This window comes from Fusarium fujikuroi, chromosome FFUJ_chr07 (genome assembly GCF_900079805.1).
Source record: "Fusarium fujikuroi IMI 58289 draft genome, chromosome FFUJ_chr07".
Lineage (NCBI taxonomy): Eukaryota > Fungi > Ascomycota > Sordariomycetes > Hypocreales > Nectriaceae > Fusarium > Fusarium fujikuroi.
Window position 1 is genome coordinate 1,816,408 of NC_036628.1, and position 20,433 is coordinate 1,836,840.

A 20,433-nucleotide genomic window follows, 5' to 3' on the forward strand; every position below is an offset into this window, starting at 1 on the left:
CCTAGTGTCATTTCTGTTTTTTATCCTTTTTTTTTGTTTTTTTTGTCAACTGATTTTTGGAGTTATCATCGGGGGTGTTATGGACAGGCAAGCATCAGAAGGAGAAAAATTGTTTATTGGTTATTGTTTCACTTTTATCGGGATATTTCACACTTTGTTGAAGGCGTTGACAGACGGGTGTCGCTGTGGTGAAGTCACATCGCAAGAACAGGGAGAGCCCCAGTTTGGATGCTTATGATTAATCAGGTGATCGAAATGAGTTGAATCATTTAATGATCTTATCTACTATATATATATTAATCTCATCGGTCCTTGGGAACCGATTGCGGCAAGTTTGTCTTCAGATAATCATAACCCCCGTCTTAAATCTTGTATCTCTATGGTTGTCTATTAAGGTTCTTATATGCGCCTAACCCCATAATAAGCTTAACCCACCTAGAGAATCAATTATATATGTGCTTCGGGTTTATTTCCACATATCGTGGTAAACGTTGATGGCTTTTTTCGCCTCCCAGGAACAACGTTGGAATTGACACAATGCACATAAACTTAGACCATACGCAGCTGGAACCCTGCCCCCCTTTCTTCTTTATCCCGCCCCTGAAAAATGCCACTGAAGTCAGCATCGCCCAGCGATGCAGCCTGTCCACCACGCACAGGCGCGTGAGGCTCTGCACGCCTTCGTCGTTCCTGATTCGCCTTACTAGGGAACGTTGGGAACATGCTCTCCGGTTTAGGCTTTGGGTCCTGTCGGAAGTACTCGTGCTGCAGCATCTCACTCGCCGACGGTCTTCTTTCAGGGTCAAGTGATAGGAGGTCACCCAGCAAATTGGCGCCTGCGGTAGTGAGGCCGGGAAAGCGAGCGCGAATGACAGATCCGGTAGCGCCTTGTGTCTTGGGAAGTCGCAATGAGCGCGCATTGGGGAGACGACGAAACCCAGGCCATATCTCTTCTGTGGGAACACCACAGAGCTCGAAGATGCGCGAGACTTGATCGACTTCATTCTTGCCCTGGAGAAGAGGCTCCCGGGTTATTAGCTCGCCAAATATACAGCCCACGCTCCACATGTCTACCGCCGCACCGTATGTCTTTGCGCCAAGTAGTAGCTCCGGAGCCCGGTACCAAAGAGTGACGACGAGTTGTGTTAGTTTCGGGGGAGGATCGCCAACATAGCGGGCCATACCAAAGTCGGCAATTTTCAACTGGCCACGGTTGCTAAGGAGGAGATTAGAGGTTTTGAGGTCGCGATGTATAATCCAGTTGTCATGGAGATATGCAATGCCTGACGTAAGCTGTAATAGGAGGCGCTTTACCTCGGAAGAGAGAAATGGCTCGGGCATATCATCAAGAATGGATTTTAGGTCATGTTCGACGAATTCGAGGACGAGGAATAAAGAGCTGGCCTGGCTGTTAGCTGTAGTCTCCAACGCCAACCAAGTGTCATGTGCTTACTTGTCTGGCCGTGATACGTCGTCGCCTACAACCACTTCTTCCATGATGACAATATTCCGGTGTTGGCAATCCTTTAATATTTGTATTTCCCGCAGGCCTGTGACGGGGAGCCCGTTTCGATCTTGAGGTTCCAGCTTCAACCTCTTGAGCGCGACAACCTTTCCCGTAGCTTTGTTTGTCGCCCGCGCAACCCAGCCGTAAGTCCCCTCCTCGATATCGTTTAGCTTCTCGTAATTCTCAACGCTTCTGCACTTCCCCCAGGCGCCCGATGGAAACCGCAACAGCTTCGCTGGAGGTGCCTTGCCTTGTTGGTTTGCGCCTGGTTCGGGGGTGATCCTGCGGCGCTTCGAGGGCCGGTCATCGTCAAGTTGGAGCGCTTTTCGTTGCACAGCTTCTTGTGCTTTCTTCTCTTCTTCAATCTTTCGAGCCTTTTCTGCCTTCTTACGTCGCTTTTCTTCCTTGAGTTTGGCGTCGATACGGGCGTCTTCTTCGGTGTCGGCCCACTGAGATTTGCTGGACATAGCGGCCGTGGGAGACTGCGCGTAGCTTCTGTAACTAGTTTATGGATAGGAATCGAAACGAAAAAACTTCCAAAGTCACGCATATGACGCTGTCTAATGGTGCCTGGTTTATGAGTGAAACGAATTGGTGTTGCGGGGGGGAAACGTCCAAGTTGCCTTACCTAGTAGGTATGGATGGGCAAGTTTCTTATCTTATCGGTAAATACTTACTTCGAAAAGCATCATCACTTGTTGCACTACTAGGTACAGCTTACATGGAAGTGAGAGCATCGCCAGCTGATTTATTCTGTAGCTAAGTCAATTGCTCTCGCTCACAGGAGACAGGCTCAGGATGTTTAGGTCACTAGGCTCCAAACCTTTTGCGAGACTGAAACTGGACGGTGGCCGGTGTATACCATGGCCAAACTTGTTCAATCCTTGTGTTGGCCGGAGCCTCTCATCCACTGTTCGTAAATATCAAGATGCCACAGATATTGATGAGATATTCAAGAACGAGAACCAGAAGGAGAGCGAGAGACAGTGGTCAACGCCATTAGCCAAGCAGCTCTTCGCTGCTATATCAGTGAGTGAAACCCGCTACAAGTTCATGCTTATACTGACCATTCTTCTTAGACAACTGGACCTGTTCCGTTGGCCAGTTACATGCGCATGTGCTTGACTGGAGATATTGGAGGCTACTACACTGGGGCCATTGGTGAAGGTCGGGATCAGTTTGGCACAAAAGGAGATTTCGTTACATCGCCAGAGATTTCGCAAATCTTTGGTGAACTTGTCGGTATCTGGTTCATCGCTGAATGGATCAGCCAAGGTCGCCCTAAAGAGGGCGTCCAACTCATCGAGGTTGGCCCTGGTCGAGGTACTCTTATGGATGATATGCTTCGAGTATGTGACATTCATTGGTTGAGCTTGAAAGACTCACTAACTTGAATTATAGACCATTCAACGATTTCCTGCGATGGCTAATAGTATCGATGCTGTATACATGGTTGAAGCCAGCCGCGAACTGAGAAACACCCAGAAACAACTCCTTTGCGGCCCGGATGCGCCATCATCAGAGTCAAAGTCTGGTTTTCATAGCCCCAGCAAGTACAACGGCAAGCAGATTGTCTGGACCGACACTATCAAGTCTATTCCAATTGGTAGGAAAAGCTCACATAATGTCACGGGTCTGGCTAACGGCAGTACGCAGGAGCTGACAAAATGCCCTTCATAATCGCTCATGAGTTCTTTGATGCTCTCCCTATTCACAGCTTCCAATCCGCTTCAGCTCCTCCCCCTCAACCAAAGGCATCTTCACCGGCCTCGTCTGCTCAACCACCACCTGAGAACACCAAACCCGCTATGGAATGGCGAGAAATGATGGTCTCGCCGACGCCGCCGGGCGTCACTCACGCTCAACTTGGAACACCAAAATCACAGCAAGATGAGCCGCCTCCTGAATTCCAGCTTACACTTTCATCCACGCCTACTCGCCACTCTCGTTTCCTCCCTGAGACCTCAACGAGGTACCGTAAGCTCAAGAATTTGCCCAATTCCGTCATTGAAGTGTGCCCAGATGCGTCCATCTTCGCTACAGACTTTGCAACTCGTATCGGCGGTTCTGAACAGTATCCCAAGACTAAGCCCAGCGGTGCTGCCCTTATTCTTGATTACGGAACGTCAGATACCGTCCCTATCAACTCCCTTCGCGGTATCCGGCACCACAAGCGAGTGAATCCCTTTTCTGCGCCTGGTCTGGTCGACTTGAGTGCAGATGTCGATTTCACTGCCATTGCTGAAGTGGCCATGTCAGCAAGTGAAGGCGTTGAAGTTCATGGACCCGTCAACCAGGGTGACTTTCTTGAGTTGATGGGCATCCGAGAGCGTGCTGAACAATTGACCAAGGCGTCGGGCGTCGACAAGGAGACTGCTGATAAGATCGACGGAGCCTGGAAGCGCCTTGTTGATAAGGGCCCTGACGGCATGGGGAAACTGTATAAAGCATTGGCTATCCTACCTGAGAATGACGGTCGAAGACGACCAGTTGGGTTTGGGGGTGATGTCTTGGGTTAGCAATGGACATTGCTCGGCCGCTGTACTGCACTACGGTGCTTTAGGAGAATAAAGTCTGAAACGATATTGTAACAGTATGTAAATTGATCAAACCATTGTATCCTTATACGACAACTCTGATCTATCCAAACCTAAACCCAAAAGCCCATATACTACACGTATTACTCACTACCCACGCAAGAAAATGTTGCTTAATCGAAAACTCAGTTCAGTTCATTCATCAGTAAGATTTGATCCCTTCGACAACCCTACAATTACACAAACAGGATGCGCCCAGCTTTGATCGCATGCAGATCCAGCGTAAGTCAATTGCCATCCTCCTCTTACTTCGTTTTCACAAGCTTTGCGTCCTCTTCGTCACTTCCATCGTCTGAAAACTTGTCGCCATCCTCGCCTATAGCAAAAATGGTCTCATTCTCCAGTGACTCACGAGGAGCGGTACGAGTATTGTTTCTGGGTGGCTGAGCGCTGCTCTGCGACGCACTTGAAAAGGAGAGGCTATTGGCGTTGCTCGAGTCGTTGCGAGTCTTGCCCACTTCGACGTCCTCGTCATCCGAGTCTTCTCCTGGAACACCGATATCGCCAAGGTCAAAGTTGCCATCGTCATCTTGAGCAATCTCATCACTCATGGCAAAGCGGCGGTTGTTGGAAGTAGGGCGCCAAAGGTAGGCGATCCATGCGACGTCAGCAAAGTAGACAACGTTTAACCAGCCATCGAGGATGAACCATCGTGTTTTCCAATGGAAAGGAACAAAGTCGGGATCGCTGGCTGAGGCAAAGGTGAAGCTGTTGAAGAAGAAGAAGCCAAAGATGACCATGACACTGATGAGGATGGCCCACCAGAGCTTTCGGTACATGGCTTCCTTTGCGTGCTGCTTTCGCTCGCGGAGATCCTTGAGTGTCCAGTTGAGTGAGTTGAGTGTCCAGACATAGAAGGCAGTCAATGTGCCCGCCAGGGGTAGGACGATAAGAAGCACAAATGGGCCTATATTCAGTCAGATACGACTAATGAAACAGTTCATTATAGAGATCTTACCAGCTGTCTCAGGGGTGATGGAGAGGAAAGTCAGTGAGTAGACCAGTCCAAACAGGAAGTGAGCCGCTGCAAGCCATCGCACCCTAATCATGGTCCTACCGAGGGTGTGCTTCACAACACCATAGCCCATGCAGACAATAAGCAGCAAGAAGAACGAGAATGAGTTTCGGCCAGCGTTAAGAATTCCAACAATGGTAAGGAAAACCTTCGAGCCAACATTGGAGCCATGGCGGTTCTGGTATTCTATACTCGAGTTAGGACGGGTAGACTAAACCAAAGGAGAGGCAAACCATAGAAACCCCATGTTATGAGCATTTCCACCACTAAGAAAACGAGAATGGCCGTGATGTAGTTTTGCACAGCCACTGAGTAAGGTCAGCATGCAATTAGCTGAAGCAGCGTATACGAGGTTCCTGCTTACATATGTCATGCCTGTGCTGATAGTACAAGAAACCCCAGTAGGCAGCAAGGAGAGCATACAAAATACTCATGCCACCATAGAAGGGCAACTTAGGAATCTGGGTTGCCTCTAGCTCGCCATAAGCGTTGCGATATTCGACTACTAGGTCGTACTTCTTTGTGTTTACCACATCTGTAAGAACGCAGTAGTATCCGGTCTTCTTGATAGCATAATTGATTGGAGCCGCATCGTTGAGGTGGACAGCCTTTGTGAGGACCACGCTCGAAGACTTCTTGTCGACGTCGGGATGCAGGATGAATTTGCCAATATCGGTCTTGTTACAGTAACCTTGCTTGACGAAATCGTCACCACAGACGCCAAGTCGCTATCATGTGTCAGAAGAGTGCGTGCGCGGCATGCATATGGAATCGCCAGCACTTACGTTGCCAGGAGTATTCGGATCGGGGATTCCAACGAGGTTTCGGTCCTTCCACTCAAATATCACCAGGCTCGCAATCGGATCCTTTACATCGGAGTTGCTGGTGTTGAGGAACTTGACGAGGATGAATGGGTCAACGGGTCCACCCCATGAGGTTTTGCTGTACATGCCTGGAACATGTTAGATCCAAGAGTCGCCTTGCATGTTGGAGACATGACCTACCGGTACAGTATTCTTGATAGCCTTCCTTCTCGCTCTAGATAACAGAGACGTTAGTATTTGCGATCCGAACGATTCGCATTGCATCGCAGGATGGAGGCCGCCCGTACCAGTCCAATCTCATAAGCTTGGGTTGTCCAAAGGGACATGCCCAACACGAGCAGTCCCGTTAGGAACCTCATGATTATTATGTCGGTGGTCGCAGCGGGAGCGTCGGCGTGCTACGGTGAGATACGTGGGGGCGACGTTGGAATCAAGAAGGCCGAAATTCAAGACGAGAGACCAAACGTGCGAGACCAAAGGGAGCTTGAGCAACGTTTAAGTGGTGGCGCGGGAGCTTCTCAATTTATGGAGCATATCGAGCCTGTCGAGAGTCCTTTCTAGCGTCGTCCTTGTCGACTCGGAGACGACCGATATTTTGTAGAGTTATTGGGCGATACGGGAAATTGATGAGTCAAATTCAATTAGGTAGATCGAGGTTTGAAAGAAGATGCCTCGAGTTAATAAGTGACGAGTTGCAGATTCAAGGGAGTAACCAACGTGTATACGTAATTGGTCGCCGGTGATGCCAGGTCAGCACCAGCGGCAGGAGAAGCCAAGGGCCCCTGTTTTCCCATTGGCTCAGAGGTCCACGGTAGCGATGAGCCCCAGGTCGTCTCAGGCACCATGTTAGCTGCTAAGGTGCCCACAGCCTAGCGTGGTGGCGCATCATAAGTCTAACGTACCTATAGTTAGTCCATGAATGCGACTGTGAAATTCCATCTTCATCATCATAGCTTCTTTTCCCCCCCAAGTTCTTTACGTTGAACCAGCGCAACAATGGGTAAAGGAACAGACAAGCTCTATGTAGGTCTCCTCGTCTAACAACACTCACGTTCCATCTGACTCAATGACTCCAGATTACACACTCAGAGTGGTCCTCAGCCGACGCCTTCTCCCCCAGTGTTGGCGCAGGCGCTTCTTCTCGCAATCAAAACGCCAGTGCATCATTTCGCCGTCTTCCTTTTAACTTTTGCGCAGCCAGTCTCCAACCCTTCAAGAACCCTGTATGCACCCCCGGTGGAACGATCTTCGACGTTGAGGTCATCAGCGCCTGGCTTGACAAGCACCCTAACCAGAACCCCGTCACTGGCGAGTCTCTACAAAAGAAAGATCTGATCCGTCTCAACTTTGCTCGGAATTCAGAATCAGACTCTCTTGGCGCGGGCTTGAGCGACGGAAAAGGCGACTTGATCGATCCGGTCACCTACAAAGTCTTCACCGACAACACACATATTGTTGCCATTCGTCATGGAACCTACGCCAATGTCTTCGCTTGGGATACGGTCGAGCGTATGAATATCAAGGCCAAATCCTGGCGTGACCTCGTCGATGATGAAGAGTTTAGTCGCGCCGACATAATTACACTTCAGGATCCCCAGAGTGCGGCAAGTCGCAACCTGGACCAGTTCAAGTACCTGAAGGATGGCGAGCAGGCGCAATTGACCAAGGAACAGGAGGACGAGCGCAATGCCGGCAATATCAACTCCAGTGCATTAGGAAGCCTGGGCGACAAGGTTTCGCGTGCGAAAGCCGCGGTGGAGAAGGCGCGCAAGGCTCGTGAGCAGGGCGGTGATATCAATCGTAGCTCGACTGCCCTCACCAAGCCTACTGCTGCCAACAATGTTATCCGCCATTCTATGATCAAGGACAAGAAGCTGGCTGCTAACTCGGCAGCTTACACCACGGGCAAAGCCGCCGCTAGTTTCACCAGCACAGGACTGACACCTGAGACGAGCGGCGAGAGAGCTCTGCTGACGGATGAGGAGTATATGCTAAAGCCCAAGCGAGTCAAGACAACCGGGTATGCCAGAATAGAAACAAATCTGGGCGACATAACAATCGAGCTGTATCCTGAGTTTGCACCCAAGGCTGTGTGGAATTTCATAAGATTAGCACAGACTGGCTACTACAAGGGTGTAGCCTTTCATCGAAACATCCCAAACTTTATGATTCAGGGCGGTGATCCATCAGGCACGGGCCGAGGCGGGCAGAGTATATGGGGAAAGTATTTCGATGATGAGTTCGACGGTCCAATGTCACACAATGCCCGAGGAACGAGTTAGTAACCCATCATAAGCATGTTGTAGTCCTCGCTAACCTCTGATCACTAGTCTCCATGGCCAATAAGGGCAAGAATACAAACTCAAGTCAGTTCTTTATTGCGTATAAGCCCACGCCACACCTTGACCGCAAGCACACAGTCTTTGGAAAGGTTGTCGAGAATCTCAATGTTCTTTCCAAGATGGAGGATGTACCTACAGATGGGTCTAGCCGACCCCTCAACAAGATTGTTATCAAAGACATCGTTATCTTTCACGACCCTTTCGCCGAGTTTCAGAAACAAAAACAGGAACACGAGCGTCAGACCAGGGAACAGGAGAAGATTCAGTTACAAGGTGGCACAGACGATGACAAGACAACTTGGACCGGCAAACGGATACGCAATGACGGCACTGTTGAGAGCACAGGCGCCGGTGAGAGCGTTGGCAAATACCTGAAGACCGCAACTCATCAGAACACAGCGACGACCAACGAGGCTGATATTGAGGACGTTGACACGTGGGAGGAACCAGCACGCAAGAAGATTAAGGGGGGTGGGTTTGGGAACTTTGACAGTTGGTAAATTAAGCAATGGGAAACATTTCGTCCATGCTATGCTGCAACGCGTCGGCAATCCATCCAAAAGGTGACGGGTATGTGCACTCTACGTCTCGTCTCATCTAACAGAAATTATGCTAAGAATTGAAAAAAGCCCGTTGGTATTGCAACCATGGCATACAACTTGTCGCCATGTCTCAATTTGATGCCCGATCGAATGGTGAAAAGTAATGGGGAGCGAATCCAAATATGGCACGCTCAAGTCAGGCTCGGCGTTCAGGTGGATTAGACTGTTGACGGTAGAGCGTTTGCGTCAACCGTGGGAAGCTTGCTGAGGAGTGATGGGCTAAGAGTCAGGGGGTTATCCTTCTCCTGCAATAGTCCCGCCACCACACGCGCTTGCTCCAGACCAGCTTCTCTGTGGATAGCTTGCAGGCCCTCGATGGCATATTGTTTAGTTTCTGGGGAACATGCCGATGACATACCTAGCATGTACAACGGCCAGATGATGGTATTATTTGCCGACGCAAGGCTCATGAAACGAGTGACATCGTCGGTGTGAGGCGTCGACTGCGTTGGATCAAATAGTACCGGACTACCACCGCTACTGGATGTATCCTCTCCCGGGCCGACTCGTGAGTCTTGCGCAAATGGCGACGATATAACACGGCATGCTTGTTTCTTGGCTGCAATCGAAACTGTGTGCCCTTGGTCCTTCTTGTTCCTTATGTCCCGGATACTAACAACTCCGAGATGCTGGGGAACGCTGGCTGCAATTGCTTGTCCTAGCATATCCAACACTTTGAGGGATTTGGCAAGTAACTGGAAATGATTGTCTGATAGTGCAGCGCGGTCAGCCAATCCCACAGCAGCGCAAAGCTGCTCGACGAGCGTTTCCAGCAGCATCATCCTTATTCCGCGCACCATATTCCAAGTGGTGGATTGAAGAAGCCCAGCATAGACGTGGCATATTTGTCCTGGTACTCGAGGGTCCGGTTGCGTCAGCCGTACGCGATGGTACTTCCAAGATTCTGGCAGTCCGGATAGTATCGATGAAAATTCCTTCTCAACATTTGATATGGCGGCGACAACATCATCAAGACCGACTAGTTTTCTCGTGTTGATATCGTAGCGCACCTGTAGTGCTTTGTATATGGGATATGCCACATGAAAATCAGGTCCTCCGAGTTCTTCAGAAGGGGGAATCTCGTATCGAAGGTCTATTAGTGTTTGTGGCATAGGTAGGCCGCTCTGTATGCAGCTTATAAGAACTGTATGGCAAAGCATGAGAAACATGCGAGCACCAGCTTTGCTTCGAAACTGGGCAGCACCTCTAATGTTTGCCAGGGCAGCAGCTCCATTAACGTGGTCTTGCCAGGCACGCATCGTATGGGAACTGTATCCCGAAACAAACTCGAAAGTGCCGAGTATCAAGACCGCGAGCATGGTTGTGTCTTTCACAACCTCGATTGGGTCTCGAAGTGCACGGTGCGTCAATCCGAGGGCGATAGCATAGCTCTCTTGTGCCCGTGTCATAAGATCTGGGGATCGGAAAACCTGCGAGCATCCTGCAAGTCCAACAGCTGTCATACTGACAGTGACTGGATCAACTTGAGCCTGTGCCGAGTCCGGAGGTTTCCATACATCGTAAATAAAAGCATAGTTTTGATAAGAGCCTCTGTCGGCTACAACGTAGCGAGAGAAGAAAAAAGCAGTGCCCTTGTCTTGTAGTTCAGGTGATAGAGCGTCATCCAAGTGATCGCGGTCTTCAGTTGTTTCACTTGGACCAATGACATCGCTGGCATCACTCGGGCTTTCATGAGAGGTTTCCGATGGAGACCGGCTCCAGTCGTTAATCAAAGCGGAAAGGACAGGCGCGCGGCAGCGAGTGCTAGATTTCCGAGCACGTCTCGCTTTGACCTTGTTTGGTTTCTCTGTCTTGGTGGCAGGGGCAGGGGCTACACTGGACCTCGGGTCAATGGCGAACGTCGGTGGTGACTTGATAGTCACAACGGATGATGGGGGAGGTGTTGAGGCCGAGGCGAGCTCCTGGCTAACAGGACTCTTTTGTGATTGATTAGATCGAGCCCGTGTCTTGACCGCTTTCTTGATAACATGGGAACTTTCATCTCTAAACATTAGATCGACGAGATTGCGGTAGCCAGGGCATGGCTGATTCTTCTTCTCGCATTGCGTACATGCTGGATCCTTTTGGTCACACTTGATTTTGATATTCACTTGTCAGTAAGAGCACTGGGAAACAGGCTGAGATGACGACGGCCGGGAGGCTATGGGTATTTGACGGAACTCATGTGGATTGTGGTAATGGACTGGACCAACTCACCCGAATCTTGCGACGGCGGCAGGTGGAGCAGCCACCAGAGGGCTTCCCGCAATATACCATGACGGCTTGTATAAGAGAGGCAAGACGCACGGCCTCGTAATTAGAATCTCAGACTGGTCAAGTCGAGATAAGAGAATGTGAGGTCAAAAGGGATGGCGCTTTGGCAGTCATGACATGATGGGCACCTATCAGTGAGAGAGCTATCACGGCAAGGTCAAAAAGACCGTGTGTAGGTCGTCTAAGAAGCTCTTGGGTTAAGATAGGTTCCAAGGGATGACGGTAACTGTTGGCGGGGATCGACAGAGGCGGCTAGGAACCCGGGAAGTGCGGAGTGTTTGTGTGGTATGATGGATTGTCCCCGAAGTAGGTATCAGTGATATGGCCTGGTCTGGGGTATCGTAACTCCGTAAATCGGAAGTCATTAAAGTCGGTGTCGATGTCAGAAACGAAGGAAGAACAGAATGATTATCTCGAGGCGGGACCAAAGGAACGGAATTGGAAAAAACAAGGGTCTATGGCCAAAGATTAATTTAGATGTGAGAGAGAAAAGTATCTTTGGTACGGAGCAAGGTAGGTCGAGCCATAAGGTACCTACCTACCTACCTACCTAAGGTAAGGATCCATGGGCATATGCAACCACGGAAGGAGGAATAAGGGTTGTATGCGGAATGATTGGATCTCTTCCTTCCTTTGGATTGGATTGGATTGGATCGGACGTGATGCAACTTGTTAGCTGCAGATTGGGTGGGCAGGCGCGGGCCTGGCTGTGCTCCTCCTCCAGGTTGTCTCGGTGTGTAGTTCAGTGACTTTGCATATTACCAATACCTTAATGAATGTCCTGCCCCTCAGTTTGTGATTCATTACCTGGTATTCCGTACATCTATGTACACTATGAGAAGGAAATGCTACGAACTATTTATTTCTGGTATTGGCAATAAGCCCATGATCTGGTCCGCATACTCTCCGAGTGACAGGGTAATACCAAGAGCAAGACTCAATGATCACCCTGTACCTTGAAATAAAACTTGAGGCCCTCAACGTCACAGTTCAAGATCATTAGTCTACTAGGTATGCAACCCTTTCATTCCTTGATTGCGGCTGTGGCAGATGCTATTAACAGCCACAACCGCATGTCTTACATACATGATAAAGCCTGCTGAGGGCGCCATGTTAGTTTAGTCGTTCATTCGACGGAGCCCGTTCATTTTCTCGGCGGATTTAACTTGGTGAGACCTGACAGCTGTTGAAATTGTCACAGTCTGTTTCTTTTACTGTCCTCCAACATGAACAGTCAAGACCTTTGGTCTCCCATCATTCAAGAATCCGCTCTGATCAACTCCGCCTGATGCACCAACATCATCATATGGAAACGCATACCCCTTCCCCTCGAGCGTGACCTCATGACAGATTCTAGAGTAGTGATTTGTCTTTCCCTCTCCTTTGCAGTAATACTCTTCAACCTTCTCCCCCTCGGGCTGTCGGGAGTTACCCGATAACGTCGCCCGGTTCAGCGCCGCCACAATCCGGGCTCCAACGTTGAGCTGTGCCGGCGTCACATCCGGGCCGCCCGCAAACGGTCCCGTGTTGCAAGACACGATGTCCCGCGTAGATGGCTTCTCAAAGTGAAAGCTAAGTTTGTCCTTTCCAACGTCTTTGAACACTAGTTTGCCATCGTGGACGCGACCCCTAACATCGCCCCATTCTGCCTGCGTGTTGATTTCGATGTCCTCCTTTTCGTAGCGCTTCCACGCCGCGTCAATCTCTGGCGCAAAGTAATTCTCCAGCAAGCCTGGATGCAACTCTGCACCGGCGTTTGGGCTTAATGCTCGGAGGTTGGAGCCCGACTTGGATTTGACGACAAGTCTCTCCCAGCCCGCGCCATCCTTCTCGCCCTGACGCTTCAAACCCTCGGAGACCTGATCAAGCCCATCCTTGGGCATGCCCGGAACACGCGTGACTTGGCCTGCCTCGTTCTCAAGCTCCAGACCGATCGGAATGCTAACGAAGTCAACATATGACACGTTAACGTACAGCTGATCGTTGTTGTAGGTGAACTCGCAGAATCCCCAATCAGCGTCAAAGTTGGCATCAGTTGGATTCGTTACAGACGGTTCAACCACAGCTGGCCCTGGGTTGATAAGAAATGCGATTGGCTTGTCTTTGCAGAACCAGATTCGCCCTCCAAATATATGCGGTATCCGCACTTTCTTTTGAGCTCCTGGTCCTCCAACGGGAATGGCGATATCTGCACCGACGGGCTGTAATATCCCAGACGGCGACTTTGGCCGATGAACCGTCTCTCCATCCGCGAGAAGAATCAAAACGCCCTGTTCATCTCGACCTGTGACGTGTGCAAAGAGCGACTTGGAGTCTGTATGATTGGTGAGAATAATGTCTAGGAAAGGTTCTGTAGGCATATTCGCAAAGTGTTGCTCACTACCAGGATAATATGATGGATAAGGTAAGGTAGTGAAGGATATGAGAGCAGGTTGGCCAATTTTATTGAAGAAAGGATCTGTTACCTATTAAATGCATCTATGACCCCTCACCTCACAAGCCAGCCTCTGCCTTGATTTGGGCCCAGTTTTGTTGGTTTCTTGGCCAAGGTAAAGTAGAGGCAATGAAATTGAATACTTAAGGTAAGGGAGAGGAGATTTGAAGCTCTGATTCGACTACGTTAGTACTCACTGATTCCAGGTTTCTGAGCATCCAACATATCGATAGTGCAGATAGGAGGTCAATCGAACAGAATAGTACATGTCTTGAATACTTAAAATTCTCTTGTCTGCGCCATGAACCATAACGAAACATCGATTCCAATCACGGCTCCAAGCCCTCAAACTCGTAGCAGATAAGTAAGTATCCATTCACACCACTAAGAAAACATGGCTCAACTGGAGAAGCGGCATTACCAGGCCAACAATCAAGACGCAGACAGAGTTCACTTGCGCGATTCTCCTTGGGCTAGCACCTGCACTATCGATTTCATCATTATCCGAACCATTTATCGCACACACTGGATTTTCCTTTGATGATTCGTGACATCGTCTCGCCAGTTGCGACTGGCGCTCACTGCTCGATGAGTTGAAGTAAGCTTTGACATAACTGACAGTGACTGTGGCATCCTCTTTTGGAGGCCCCCCTGACCATAACGGATTGCCGTTACTCCAATGCTGAAGTATCAAATGGCCCCCAGAAGAAGGCATGTCGCCTCCTTTCATGTGGGCGAGCAGTTTGCCGTCAGCGTAGAATAGGACCTGTCCTGGGAGGTAGTCAAAGCGGTACTCGTGAAAGGCGTCTGTCGGGTCGAAATCTAGCTTGACTCGCTTGAAACTGCCGGTTTTGCTGGCATCATAGCCAGCCTCCAAGGATTTCTTGGACTGAACAACCAGATTGATAGGGTATATACCATTATCGTGGTCAAACTCTTGAGAAAGGAACTCGATATCGATCTCCTGAGTATCGTTAAAATACTGTTCATTGGTCAGTTTCATTCATCGCTCTTGACATCCGATTACTCGCCCAGAAGAAAGCGGCACAGGTGCCCTTGATGTCCGTCAGTTTCATTCCTGCTCGGAATGATCCCCAGTGAAGGTCAAGCCTGGCTGTATCGACTTCGCTCGACGGGATTGCATCGTCTTTGTTGACTGCACTTCTTACACGCAGCTCAAGCCCAGAACCATCCCCAGACTTTGTTCCATGAGTGTTGACATTGTTGGGCAGGAATGCTTTGCTGAAGTTACCCCTACCATCTGCTGCCGACACTGTAAAGTTTTGAGCTAACCAATTGTGCCCTTCAGAGATGCTGTGCAGCTGGCTGAACTTGGTCTCCAGCCGATCAGTGAATACTATTTGGCTTTCGCCTTGGGGGTTTTTGATCGAGTAGCCACATTCGCACGCTCCAGAAACCAGACGAGCAGTCGCAAGAAGATGTGTGAGAGGGAGGATCATGATGGTAATAGAAGTGATTGGATATTCTTAACAGAATTGGCTCTCTTGGCTGTGACGAGCGGATTTCAACATTGACACCATGTAAGTTGTAAGTCTCAAGTCATAAGGTACCTACTTGGGCTGGACAACCTCGAATGATTTATCGGAGGTGCCTGCTTTGCAGCTTAGGTGGTCCATGGAAGGAGGTTCTCCAAAGCTCGAGGGAAACTTCCATGGACAGGACAAGGCAGGTAGGTACCGACATAGGCACCTATGCCTGCATGTGTGGCAGAAAGAGCACCTCGTACTAGGTAAATATGGTGCTTTGTTGCTGCACCTACCTACTAACCTACCTACCTAGCTTAGTACCTTAGTAGGTAATGACTTATGAGTATATTTTGTTGTAGGGCATGAGAGACCTTTTTTGTTTTGTTTTGGTGGTGGTGATAATGCCGCCTTTGGTCTGCCCATGACTCCCTGGACAATTCACTTTGGTTCGGGAGCTGATCGCTTTCAACATGTCACGGACTTCATAAAGTACAAGAAATGATTTTTTGACAGGTGCTGATTATTCAAAGCAAACACTATTCATCTATACACGAGTATGGGCCAGCCTCCTCTTGACGGTATGCGACGCTGCGTCGTGGCCCAAAAAAGGGGTTCCCAGGACATGCCAGATCATGCTATTACCGTCATATGGCCGCAAAAGAAACAATCTGTATATCGAACAAGGTATCTGAAAGCCAAACTGAACAATTCGACAAAAAATAAGTCAAAGATAAATAGAAGAAAAATCGAACAAGAGGCGAAGCAGAACAATGCCATACCATAAGAAGAAGCAGACCAAGACGGAACCGAGCGTTGAAAACTGCCCATAAAACGGCAGAAAGAAACACGCAAAATATTATAAGACGAAAACAATAAAGGTGCCATAGCATATAGAACAGGGGAAGTAGAAGGCGACAACAGCCATCTTGGACCTGCCAACTGACCTGCCATCGCAGTCATTAGCCTGCGCTGTCACTACGCAAATGATCCAGTTCCCCCTGTCCGGGGCACAAGCCCAATGCGAAAACCGTTTCCCGATCCCCTTCCTTGACCCCAATTAATGACCGTTTGACCCTTTGTAACCATGCAATAAGGAGAGACGTAAACAAAACAACAAAGCATGACGTTTCCAACTAAAACAACAACAGACTTGCCATGATAAAACTGCAGTAGACTGGACATTGCAATTACCCGCCCTGTCTCGGGTATCGCCAAGGAGATAGTGAAATAATAACCACAAGGAGACTGCAACAAACAAATTCATAGGAGACGGGACGAGTCCAACTCCCTCCCGAGCCCTTCGCGCCGGAGCCGATCAAGTCAGAGAGGAACGAATTAACCCACAACCAAAACCAAACATAATCAAGCAGAGAAGGTATATGCCTAGGAGAAAAGGAAAGCCCGAACCGGCCCGAGGGCAAACAAAGGAAAAAGTCATTTCAGTCATGGCCAATTAGTTTTAGTACACGCTATCCTCATCTGCCCCCTGCGAGATCATCGAGGGAGTCGAGACATTTGAGGATGCTTCAGGATCATCGACATAGCCGACAAGGGCCTGAGAATGCAATTTGAAGGCGTCGCCCATAAGTCGTGTCATGCTGTGTGCTGTGTTAGTAATGTAATTCTGAGAGATGTTTGCACCGTTGATACATACCCCCAAACAACAACTTCATCGAGTATCGAACCCCAGAGTCGTGCGACAACCGCGCTCAGCTGAGACATGTAGTTCTCATCAATTTCCTTCACAAGAAGCTGTCGAACCTTGTTGTACATGGCCATCTCTTCTTGAGTCGCAGGCTCCTCGTCATGTTCCAGACGATACAACCACAGCGATAGGATGATCATGAGATCCATTCCGCAGAGAGCATGCTCCACGCTCCAGTTGGTAGGCGATACACGGGCAATCCATCTCACCCCTTGAGAAACAACCGTCTCTAGGCAGTTGTAGCATTCCTCAATAACCTTGATCATCTCACTCGAGCGCTTCACACGATCCCGGGCATGCGTCATCGCAGCAGCAACCTCATAGGACTCATGATAGCGAAGCGCTTCCTGGACCGCCTTGAGGTCAACTTCCAGGCGGACACGAGCATTACGGTACATAGCTTTCGCGTTGAAGATTAGAGGATGGCCTTTGTGGGGAGCACTGATCGGTACAGGAAAGGCTTCGGCCTCACACATATCGACGGACTTTTCCCATGTTTCTAGCGCCAGCCGCAACTTGTACTCTGTTACCACGTCTTGCAGTGCTTCAGGACTGCGCTTGTGATACCAGACCTCAAGAAACAGAGCGTTGATCATGACGCGGGTGCCGAAGGTGCTGTATCGAAGCGTCTCGCCCTGAAAAAGATTGTCGTGAGCCTCCATGAAGGTCACAGTAGTGGAAGCTGCCAGGTGTTCTTGCCATACCGCCTCGTCTGGTACCTGCAAGTTCCATAGCGTTTCGGTAGAAGGAAGCTGTAAATCTTCAAACTCGCTGAAACTGATGGCCGGCGTGTGGTTGTAGGTAAGTGTCAAAAGACCGAAGAAGATGTAGACAGCGTAATATGTACGACGGCAGCCCTCATCTTCTACCCACTCGGCACGAGTGGGCTTTGCACCTGACCGAGCTTCTTGTCGAAGCTTCAGCTCGTACCTGTTACCCGCGACCATGTTGGCGAGTAGACTCTTGATTGAGCAGGTCCATTCCAGGCCCTTAGGGTCACCACTCCAGCTAGCAAAGATCATGTTGAGGAGGCTGCTCTGCATGGTCCACAGGGGACACTTGCGGGAGCTAAAGTTCTCCTTGCTTTGTAGGAACTGGTTGACCAGAACCTTGGAGCCAATGTGAAGCATGTATGCTTGTTCTTGGTCGAAAGCATAAAGAGCGCCAATGCTGAGAACGGCCAACAAAAGCTGGGGTGAGACCTTGGTGGGATGAAATGAGGCAGGATGCAAGAAAGGCAAATGGTGATGGAATAGACCGAAGTATGTTGAAAGGTACCGATTCAAGGAACCTAGGCCTGGTAGGCGGAAACCCTCAGGGATGGCGTGCTCGCTGTCGGCACTGCGGATGTTGTCAAGGATAGCGTTACGCTCGTCATCCCCCATCACTTCAGGGGCCTTGTATCCAGGCTTGGATGACTCTGACGACCATGGAGATGGCAGCGCAGCTGTGGAGTCGGGCAACGAGTTGATCATAGACTGTAGAGCCGGTACCAGGCCATTACAGTTCTGTCCACTAATAGGAGGGAGTTGGTTCGAATTAGCTTGCAGGGTAGTTCCGCTGGTGAAAGAAGGTTGAGACTCGAATGACCCGGATGCACTGGACGTTATCGAATGGGCTTTGGGCTCGGCGACTGATTGAGACATAAAACCATCCCACTGAACCTGAGGTAATGCGATGGCGCCGGAGGGGTAGGTCACAGTTGACTCCATAGCAGAAGCATTGTGGGGTGAATAAGTCATCGATGGACTGTCCTCGTATGAGTGGTCTTCGCGCATAGCGGCGGTGGCCTTGTGATGTAGATCGGCTACAAGCATGGCAGCAGTCTCAACGTCAAAGATGCCATCAGCACCAGATTCCATTTGTTCCAGGGTTGAAGTATCAATAGCGATAGAAGATTTTGAAGGGGCACCGACCGCGCGAGTCTTGGGACCGGCCCGGCGCTTGCCATCGCTGTGAAGAGGTACGCCGCCGTCCTTGGCGTGGACGGTACGGTCATGTCTAAGAAGAAGGTCACGACGGACGAAGGTACTCCTACACTTCATGCACTTGAAAGGACGCTCTTTGGTATCTGCGAATGAGTTAGTGTATGACCAAGAGAAGAGGGGTCGCGGGATAAAAGGTTTGGCATGAGGGCTAGCTGGTGGCACACGTACGTGATCGTTCATGGCGACTTCGGTGTTCGCTCCTGCTAAAGGCCCTGTTGCAGAACTGGCACTTGTATTTACGTTCGGGTGCCAGCGAGGCCTTTCGCGAAGACGCTGTCGAGGCCGCAGGGGGCGGGAGGACTGCTACGTTTGCACCGGGCATCTCAACGTGGTCAAGTCGCGATTCCTAAAATTTGGGAGGCGACTAAGAACGACGCGAGTTTGCGATCGGTAATCGGACAATTAGGCTGGGCCCGACAGCACGATGGTTGAATATCGTCTGATTCGTAGGATATTGTGGCTCACGCTCTCGCTCTCGACTGCTAGCTCTTCGCTTGCGCGCGCGCTCCCGTGGGGTTTAAAGGGTGAAAGCGGTGATCTTGAACGTAATGATGGTCATTGGATATGATTGATCGATGGTCATGGAAAAGCTGAGTTTATTGGTATTGGTTGAGAAATGAAGGCTCTGGATGGCCTCTTGAAAAATATGAACCGGTCGTGATGAGACGGGCGAAGTGTTGCGAGTTGGCTGTGGATGAGTCGAGCTGGTGATGGAGGGGAATTGGAAGAAGAAGGGAATAAAAGCGAGGGGAGCAGACGTAGAAGACAGAGGGGCGGACGGGAGGGAGGGGGGAGAAATCCGGAGGGGAGAGTGACCCGGGAGTTGGGGGGCACTTATTTTCTGGGTGGGGAGGGAAGGAGGGGAACATCCATGGAAAACCAAGGAGAGGGAATGAGAACAGAAGAGACGACAGGAGGGAGAGATGGAAGGAGCGAGCGAGCGAGGGAGAGGGGTGGCTGAGAAGTTACTGGCTGAGGCTGGACTGATTGAGCGAGTGAGTGATGAGAGGGCTCTAATAGTTCACTTGTGCCAGCGAAGCACAGCATAGCACAGCACAAAAAGCATGGACAGACCAAGGCCGAGAGCACAGCACACACAGAGAGAGGTGTATGGAGTGTCTTGTCGACCTTCCTTGGCGGGCAATCATGGGCGTGGACGTGCTCTCTGCCTAGGTACCTTGCTCTTAGCGACTGAAAGAACCAATCTAGGGGAGGAAATAAAACCCAGGACCTTAATCCTGAGTGACAAAAAGACTTAGGTAAGTTTGCATAAATTTAGGATATCTTTTGCTAAGTTTATTTTAACACCCTACATTAAGGTCTGATGTTTTCTTGCTCCCCGAGGCCAATGCAGCACTATGCAGCAGCAGCATCCAGCGTTCGGCCAGTAATGCTAGGCTAGTTAGCCCCTGTCACACCCCTGTGAGTCCAGGCATCCGCCTCTGAGCACCTCGTACCGAACATGACCGGAGACCAGACTAGGTGAGCACAACTGACCTTGCCGAACCAAGCTCCGCTGATACAATAACGGGGCCCAATTCGGTGGAGGGGCGACGAGGGACAGTTCAGCCATTCATTTTTGCCCTAAGCCACTTGTGGATGAACAAGAAGCAAGCAACTCAGCTTTGGACGAGGCGAGCAAGCACCGACAATGAAAA

At 50.0% G+C, this 20,433-nt stretch overlaps 8 protein-coding genes; 2 read left to right on the forward strand and 6 right to left on the reverse strand.

Annotated features, from left to right (window-relative positions):
* Positions 1-549: 549 nt before the first annotated feature.
* FFUJ_08532 (related to galactosyltransferase associated protein kinase P58/GTA) lies at positions 550-1,974 on the reverse strand (the record flags this gene model as incomplete). XM_023580756.1 has 2 exons in its annotated part: positions 550-1,408; positions 1,454-1,974. 2 exons carry the CDS (start codon positions 1,972-1,974, stop codon positions 550-552), a joined length of 1,380 nt encoding a protein of 459 aa, XP_023433984.1.
* A 396-nt stretch (positions 1,975-2,370) lies between these two features.
* Positions 2,371-4,026, forward strand: FFUJ_08531 (uncharacterized protein; the record flags this gene model as incomplete). XM_023580757.1 has 5 exons in its annotated part: positions 2,371-2,395; positions 2,445-2,536; positions 2,587-2,856; positions 2,909-3,113; positions 3,164-4,026. 5 exons carry the CDS (start codon positions 2,371-2,373, stop codon positions 4,024-4,026), a joined length of 1,455 nt encoding a protein of 484 aa, XP_023433478.1.
* Positions 4,027-4,349: 323 nt separating this feature from the next.
* FFUJ_08530 (related to PTM1-member of the major facilitator superfamily) lies at positions 4,350-6,302 on the reverse strand (the record flags this gene model as incomplete). XM_023580758.1 has 7 exons in its annotated part: positions 4,350-5,011; positions 5,063-5,305; positions 5,353-5,427; positions 5,484-5,847; positions 5,905-6,071; positions 6,124-6,157; positions 6,231-6,302. The coding sequence occupies 7 exons, from the start codon at positions 6,300-6,302 to the stop codon at positions 4,350-4,352; spliced, it is 1,617 nt and encodes a 538-aa protein (XP_023433479.1).
* A 637-nt stretch (positions 6,303-6,939) lies between these two features.
* On the forward strand, positions 6,940-8,785 carry FFUJ_08529 (cyclophilin-like protein; the record flags this gene model as incomplete). XM_023580759.1 has 3 exons in its annotated part: positions 6,940-6,966; positions 7,020-8,220; positions 8,274-8,785. The coding sequence occupies 3 exons, from the start codon at positions 6,940-6,942 to the stop codon at positions 8,783-8,785; spliced, it is 1,740 nt and encodes a 579-aa protein (XP_023433480.1).
* A 260-nt stretch (positions 8,786-9,045) lies between these two features.
* On the reverse strand, positions 9,046-11,164 carry FFUJ_08528 (related to negative acting factor; the record flags this gene model as incomplete). XM_023580760.1 has 2 exons in its annotated part: positions 9,046-10,980; positions 11,105-11,164. 2 exons carry the CDS (start codon positions 11,162-11,164, stop codon positions 9,046-9,048), a joined length of 1,995 nt encoding a protein of 664 aa, XP_023433481.1.
* A 1,208-nt stretch (positions 11,165-12,372) lies between these two features.
* FFUJ_08527 (related to beta-1,3-glucanase) lies at positions 12,373-13,521 on the reverse strand (the record flags this gene model as incomplete). The annotated part of the gene is made up of 1 exon (XM_023580762.1): positions 12,373-13,521. One exon carries the CDS (start codon positions 13,519-13,521, stop codon positions 12,373-12,375), a length of 1,149 nt encoding a protein of 382 aa, XP_023433482.1.
* A 450-nt stretch (positions 13,522-13,971) lies between these two features.
* On the reverse strand, positions 13,972-15,055 carry FFUJ_08526 (related to xyloglucan endo-transglycosylase-like protein; the record flags this gene model as incomplete). XM_023580763.1 has 2 exons in its annotated part: positions 13,972-14,577; positions 14,765-15,055. 2 exons carry the CDS (start codon positions 15,053-15,055, stop codon positions 13,972-13,974), a joined length of 897 nt encoding a protein of 298 aa, XP_023433483.1.
* A 1,486-nt stretch (positions 15,056-16,541) lies between these two features.
* FFUJ_08525 (related to DNA-binding protein) lies at positions 16,542-19,097 on the reverse strand (the record flags this gene model as incomplete). XM_023580764.1 has 3 exons in its annotated part: positions 16,542-16,680; positions 16,737-18,858; positions 18,944-19,097. 3 exons carry the CDS (start codon positions 19,095-19,097, stop codon positions 16,542-16,544), a joined length of 2,415 nt encoding a protein of 804 aa, XP_023433484.1.
* Between the last annotated feature and the right edge of the window lie 1,336 nt (positions 19,098-20,433).